Below are 7,251 nucleotides of genomic sequence, written 5' to 3'. Positions count from 1 at the left end.
TACCTCTGGGATGTTATGGAGCCTTGCAGCCAGGTGATGTTACTGCCTGCCCTGCCAGCAGCAAACTGCCCTGTTTATTTGGGCGGCCAGAGATCTAAAATGGACGCTGCAATCATGCACCTGCTGCCTGCTTGGCTCCGGTCTTAAAGTGGCAGGCACCAACAGTGCCCTGCCACACCATGCAACAAACGAAACAAAGAAAACCATATTGCAAATGTAAAGAGGGGTTTTTACTTCATTTTATTTAGAGTCAATTAAGGATGATTTATATATGTCAAATAAAATTCAGCTTAATTAATTAAAAAAGAGAGAGACCATCTTGTTTTCCTGTTTACCTGAGACTTGTATTTACAGCTACTCCTCGCTTAGTGTCATAATTCTTGAAAAATGTGACTTTAAGCAAAATGATGTTAAGCAAATCCAGTTACGTCACAGTAGTTATCTACTAGCAGGCAGCAGCCAGACAACGTTATTACTGAACATTGCACGACTTTAAACGAGTACGTTCTCCAATAGATCTGGGACGTAATAATGGAACAACGTTAACCGGGATGACGTTAAGTGAGGAGTACCTGCATTTTCAAATAACTCCCTTGCATCCCATGGTAGCAGTGAAAAACTCCCTTGGTGCCTCCTGTCCTGGGCGTTACTGATTGCATTTTGAAAAGGCTGGCAGGCAGCAGAGCTTTTTTGGCTGTTTTACTCCCCTGTAATACTCATTAAGTAACCTGTAGTCTTTGACTCTGTTACAGATGGCAATTCGAGACATTGAAGCAATCCTGGGAACTACAGCAGAGAACAAACTAAAATGTGAAGAAGAGCAGTCCTCCAAAGCAGATGCTCCCCAAGAATAGTTCACTGAAATGTTTAAAGTATCTTATTATTTAAACCTCTCACAAAGTGGGGAAGGTGCGGGAGCTCCAATTTTAAGGAATGCAGGGAAAACATGATAACCTAAGTATTTTGTTGCTTTTATACATTGATATTTGACTTAATATTTACAGGGACTGAATGTTAATGATTACTGTGTACGTTTAAATGATTAGTAAAAATAGTCCTAAAATACTCCTGTTTGTGCAAAAGGAAATCAGTAAAAAGCTGAAAAACAATACTTGCTGCCCATGCTATACTACATGCCCTCACATTTGTATTTTGAATCCTGAGCACAGCGTCTGCCTTTCAAACCTTAGTCACAGATTCATAATTGGTGAGGTCAGAAGAGATGTCATGATCTAACTAACAGCACAGCCACAGACTTTCATCCGGTGATTCCTGCCTCCAGTCCATAACTTTTGGTTGAGCTAAATTGTCTCTCTCACATAAATCAACGGTCTTGATAAGAAGACAGGAGGTAGCAGGGAGTCTGCCACATCCCTCAATAAGTCAAGTGACTTCCCTGTTAAAAAAATCAGTGCCTTATTTTTGGTCTGGATTGGTCTAGATTTTGACAAATCTTGTTACGCCTTTGTCTGCAAATCTAAGAGTCTTTCGCTGTCAGAAATCTTCCATCTGCTGCAGTAGTTAAATTGGGATTAAGTTACCTTTGAAACTTCTTTTGGACGAACCAAATGGATAGTGCTGTTTTAGTCTCCCATGGTGAGATGGCTTTTCTTGACTTCAACTCATTCTGGCATCTCTTTTCTGAACTCTAAGTCACCAACATCCTTTTAAAAACATAGGTGCCAAAACTGGACATTATATTCCAATGATGATCTCACTAATGCCACGCACAGTAAAAATGCCACGTCCCAGCCTCTGCTTAGTATATCCAATGACTGTTGGCCACCGTCTCCTACTAGGAGCTCATAATCAGTTGGTCTCCATGACTCCATGGTTCAATGACCCCATTAATAGTTCCTTTTTTAGATATATCTATAAGCTAGTTTTTATCTGTTTGGTATGTTCTGTGCTGATGCTGTGTGTAACTTTCTGATCTGAATTTTGCACGTAAATAAGTTAAACACATTAGAGAATCCCATACGACTACCACACCTACCTTTAGTAGGGTGGGTACATCGTTGCAGTCATGACGGTCTAGAAAATACATGAGAAGCAAAGGATTTTTGATAATATCTTTTATTGGATGGTACTGCATAGCTGAGAGAGATGTCAGATATGTCTTCGGACATGAGTGCCCTTCTTGAGGCACCTTCAGGACCCTTGCTTCTCAGAGTTACCCGTCTCAGCCAAACTTGCAGTCTCATCAGTCTCATCAAAAATGACATGATTTTTGTGTCACAAGAACTGTCACCCATAAAATTACATTGATGAGCATGAATTGTGTTTTTATTTTTTAAATCTGCACTGACTGCATGCCAGGCCAGCCTTTCCTGAGTTTGCCTGGGTTCCAGTAAGAAACTGTGTCTGCTTATTTACCCATCTTAAATATCAGCCATTTAGCCTTATTCTCATCCTCTGGATTGTCCTCAGCATTTCCAGATTCATAGAATAATGTTTTTTGTCCTTTGGTTTTGAAAAGGATTCTTTTCCTCTCCTCAAAACTATATTTATCCACCTAGAATTGATATAAATAATTTGGAGGTAAGTGGTAAAATATTTCTTTAGCATCAAGTCCCTTGTCATTGCCGACAGGACAGGATGGTAGTGGACAGGGGAAGAACTGCCTCGCCAACCAAGGCTGTAATATTTATCTTACTGGCAGACGGTGCTCTGGCTTGTAGTTTACAATTTATTTCCTCCTGCAGATTGAGTGTATTATCCCCTGAATATGCCAAGTCTCTTCCAACTTACTGCTCAAAAATTTCAAGCCAAGCCAGGATTTTCAAGGCAGTAATGGCATTTACTATGCAGTTACAGGATATCCGTATTCTCTTTTTACAAATGCAGGTTTAACCAAAGTGCACGTGTGCCAGGATCCATTAAGTCAGTACATAATCTCCTGTATCAACCTTTGTATTTCCACGTTGGTTGACGAGGTAGTTAAAGATGCAAGCAAGAACTTCCACATAAATGCTTAGATAAGAATCGAAATTTACATACTGTAAAATCACTTGGTCTTTTTTGTCACATAATTTTAATAAAAACTTGGTTTTGGATGCACTAGCACCACGTGTAGGTTTTCTGCTCTGGAATTCAGCCAACAAACTTCCTTTCTAGAAGGCTTTTTTTCACTGCAGCTGGAAATGAGAGCAGCATGTCCCTTGCCTGTGGTAGGTACAGCATTGATCTGTCACTTGCAAGGAGTCAGTTATCAAAAGACATTGCTAAGAATGCTGCGCTACTTGCTTATTAATCATTGAGAAAAAGAATTGCCATTTGTTCTCCTTTGGTGCTGAGGATAAGCTCTTCCAGCTTTGTCCCCACTGCAGCCAAGGCATGCTACCTCTGTACTTGCTTCCTGCTAAAATAGGCCATTGCTAGATTTCTCACCAAGCCTCACCTATACACAGTGTAGCATTCCCATTTGGTCACTAAAACACTGTGTATATTGGGGTGGGAGGTCATTTCCCAAGTGTTTTATCAACCTGAGAGTTAGCAGTTTTCTTAAGGGCTAAAAAGAAGTCTTGATCCAAGCCAGAACAACATAAGGTCTGAGAGGCTCATTAGTTCACTGGCACTCTAATAGATCGCTGTGTCCTAGGTGGAAATGAAACCCTCTACCTCCTTATGCCTTTGTTCTGGTCTGACAAAAGAAAACGGTACCTGTTCTTGCTTAGCACACGCGATCTGAAAGTCCTCTGGTGAGAGAGAGTGAAATCTACTGGAGTAGTTTTTAATTACTATTAGCATTTTGGAGCCTTGAGTCAATGGCAAGATTGAAATGATTTTAGTCTGTCACATTCAACTTGCATGCTGCTGGTGTCAAAAATGTTCTTTCAGCATTATGGTGGTTATGGGCTGAACTACCAATTTCCAATGAAATATGTGTTGTGTCATACGTTATACATGTCGTTATAACGTAGTCACATTTAGGTGCATTTAGTCCCAAGCTCACACCACTACATTCCTCTGTTCCCCTTACCTGGAAAAAATGGTTCCTTTGGATAAAGTTATATGAACGATCACCGTGATCTAGGTTTGCAGAAGAGTAAGGCATGGGAGAAGCAGGATCGGCAGATGAAAGGACACTTGAGGTTGGGTACTTCTCAGATGCCAGAAGAGAACTCAACAGGTAGTAGGCAAGTGTTGGGGCAGGGGGACTCCAGAGCCAAGAGTTGCTGTGGGACATTTACTAGAAGGAGACAGAGTTGCCTTACAAGCTGGGAAATGGGTTGGTGGTGCAGTTGCAGAAGGTGTAGGCTGTTTAAAATACAATTCAGAGCTTCTGACTTGGCAGAGCTGCTAGTATGAATACATTCACCTAACATATCCTACAGACAGAAGAGTTCAAACAGATTTCAGAACTCAACTATGTGCCTTGAAAAAAGGTAAATGTCTGCAGTATTAGTGTCGCTAAGTTGGGGCCTCCTGACATAAGCCCTGAATAAATGGGATGATTTATGTATTGACAATTCAGCATATGTGATAAAGATACTTCATTTATTTCTTATAGGATGCATTTGCTCAGCGCCCTGCATTGCTGTAGTGACGCGTTATGTCGCCATATGGTGATACAGCAATCACATGAGTACACGTGATTGACAGGTACTTCCCCGTAGTGGCGCACTGCCCCGTTTTAGCATGCCGCTACAGCGAAGTATTGGCAAAATCTAACTGTGCACCATGCACACGGCACAGTACAGGCAGTTACTTCCAAAAGGAAGTACTAAAGCACGGTGCTGTAACAATGTCGTTGTGCGGTGATGTGTAAAATACTTTACTTGAAATGATGGTACTGAATGGAATAGCATTGGGAGCTCCTCACTTGATGAGAGCAAATACTTCATGGAAGTATTGCATTTGCACTACAGATGATGCAATAATATATTGATGCGTCCGTTTGGGAAACAGTCAGCTAATGATTACAGCAAGGAACTGGGAACCAGGAGTTCCAAATTTGACTTCCACCCTATTTTTTTGTATAACTTGGAGCAAATAATTTAAACTCTCCCTCAGGCCCTACTTCTTTAGTAGCTTGTGCACAGGTTTAATTTTATGTGCTGCGAATAATCCAAATGAGGTTAATCAGACTGTTCGACATGAGTTAAGCTTGTTCATATGTCTTTGAGGATACGGGCTTCATTTTCCCCATCTGTAAAATGTGACTCATACTGCACACACAATGTATAGTTGTGAGACTTTTAATATCTGCAAAGCAGTTTTGTGTTTTTGGGTAAAAATGAGTATAAAAGTACAAGAACATATTTTGGAACAATATTATATTGTTCTGTGGGTAGAAAGCAAAATCTCTTCAGAAAGGCCTTCAAAATGAAGACTATTTTTCACTGAAACAATCTATTTCATGGTTGTGAAACTTTATTACTCCTGATGGAGGAGGACAATAGCTGTTACTGATCTTAAACTGCTAGTTTCTGGGGTATTTGGTGCCTTTGACTCAGGTACACAAAATAATCTGTCCTATTTCAAAACCTGTTAAAAAAACCAAAATATTTTTTATATTGTATAGGAATTTTTTTTTTATATTGCATTGTAAAACACAACAGTACAAAGTTGCATCTTGGTAAATCATGCACCTAGGGCTATATGCCAAAAGGCTGCAAGTTCCTAAGTCCTGTTTAACTCCCACTCTAGGTGGTGTAGTCCCAAACGGATCCCCTCCTAAAATCCTGCTGCCTAATGCACCTACTTGTTCACTAGTAAAGTTCTCCAGGTGCTCAAAGTTCAGGACATGTGAACAAGCACCTCGGTGTTGACGGTGCTGAGCAGCTCGATTCCCATCTTGCATCTAAGCCTCGGAGGTTATAAACTAAGCATTTCCCTGCTTGTGTTGCTTCCTACTGCAGACATGCTTTGGGTACACCTAAAACATCAGCCTCTGTGCAAAACCGTGTGAGAAGAGGATGATGAACCCCCTGTTATACAACTCAGCAGTTAGGGCACTAGACTGGCACGTGAGAGGTTGGCTTTAATTTTTTCCTCAGTTGGAGAGGATTTAAATTTATATCTCCCACAAGTGTCCCCCGCCAGGCTTTAAGCTGTGCAGAGGTATGGTAGGGATAGTCACCTTCCTCCTTGTTGAAGCTGTTCCATTTTTACATTGAATACTTAAATATTTAGTGGGGCAAAGGAGAGCACTGTAATTAGGGCACTACCTGCAAGAGAGGAGGGGAGATGCAGCCAGGTTGCAAGTTAAGTCACCAATTTGGTGGCAGCAGAAGCAGTGGTGGCAGCCCACCTTTGTACCAGCCTGCATTATGTTTGTCTGCTACCCTTAAAAGATTGCTGACACCTGACCTAAATGTAGGTTCTGCAGTGATCATCAGCACTGCAGTGTCTAGGTCCCTTGGTGGATCCCTCCCTAAGCAACATACCTGAACTATAGAAGACCAGAGCTGAAGCGGACCTCAAAAAAGCAGCCAGTCTAGTTCAAACCAATGCTCAAGGCAGGATCCTCTCTCTCTAAACTGCTCCAGACAAGTGTTTATTAAACTGCCTTTAAAAACTTCCAGTAACCAATACGCAGACGTATATTGGATATTAATTATGGCAGCAGCAAGCCCTGCTTTGCTCTCCCATGCAGCAGACGGTTCAGTCTGCCTATGATCTCCATGATCCTCACTTCAAGGCTTGCTGAGAAGTGACATGCATTTCAATGGTTTGTTTTGTTTTGTTTTTTTACCAAAATGATACAAAAATGCAATGTATTCCAAAAAAAATACAGAGACCTTAATCTTACAGCTGTTTTTTGTTATGCAGCCGTATTGTCCAGTATTGTCCAGGTGGCTTGTTCTTCCTAAATGAAAGATATTCACATGGATACCACAAAACACTTGGCTTTTTATCTGGACCTCAGCTTTAAATAATAGAAAATAAAATGCCAATCCCTTGCATCTTTTTAACTTGAAATGTTTTGCTGATTGTGTGAAAACACAAGTGCTGCCTCCTGCAAGAGGTAATAAATGCTGTGGACTTACACAGATAGATATAAATACATTTATTCGGTGAATGAAAGGCTGCTCTCCAAACAGCTATTGAATTATTTTTTCCTCTCCATGCATTTTTAAAAGAAAGAGCCACACAAGCATTTAAATCCACAGCTGTGAAATCTCTCAAAACTCCAAGCTAATCTATTTTAAAAATCAGAACTACTTATGCCGGGGTATGTTCACCAGATTTCAATTCAGCATAAATTTACAAGTACATGTATTGGGGTTAAAATGTAAACTGACC

General features: G+C 40.7%; 1 protein-coding gene across 5 annotated transcripts in view; it reads left to right on the top strand.

Moving 5' to 3' along the window:
- The window catches only part of IQCH (IQ motif containing H), a 137,196-nt gene extending 133,171 nt beyond the window's left edge, over positions 1-4,025 (top strand). For 4 of the 5 annotated variants that reach the window (XM_019503950.1, XM_019503947.1, XM_019503948.1 and 1 more), the window contains one exon: positions 753-2,206. In XM_019503950.1, the coding sequence (XP_019359495.1) occupies positions 753-854 (102 nt within the window). In that variant the 3' untranslated portion in view covers positions 855-2,206. Of the gene's footprint in view, positions 1-752; positions 2,207-2,847 lie in introns of those variants that run through there. The other variant, XR_002095135.1, reaches the window with a different exon arrangement.
- The last annotated feature ends 3,226 nt before the right edge of the window (positions 4,026-7,251 follow it).

The sequence above is a fragment of the Gavialis gangeticus genome, unplaced genomic scaffold (genome assembly GCF_001723915.1).
Source record: "Gavialis gangeticus isolate Ggan-Ray unplaced genomic scaffold, GavGan_comp1, whole genome shotgun sequence".
Taxonomy (NCBI): domain Eukaryota; kingdom Metazoa; phylum Chordata; order Crocodylia; family Gavialidae; genus Gavialis; species Gavialis gangeticus.
The sequence above is the reverse complement of the archived record's forward strand: the minus strand, read 5'-3'. Positions and strand labels throughout refer to the sequence as shown.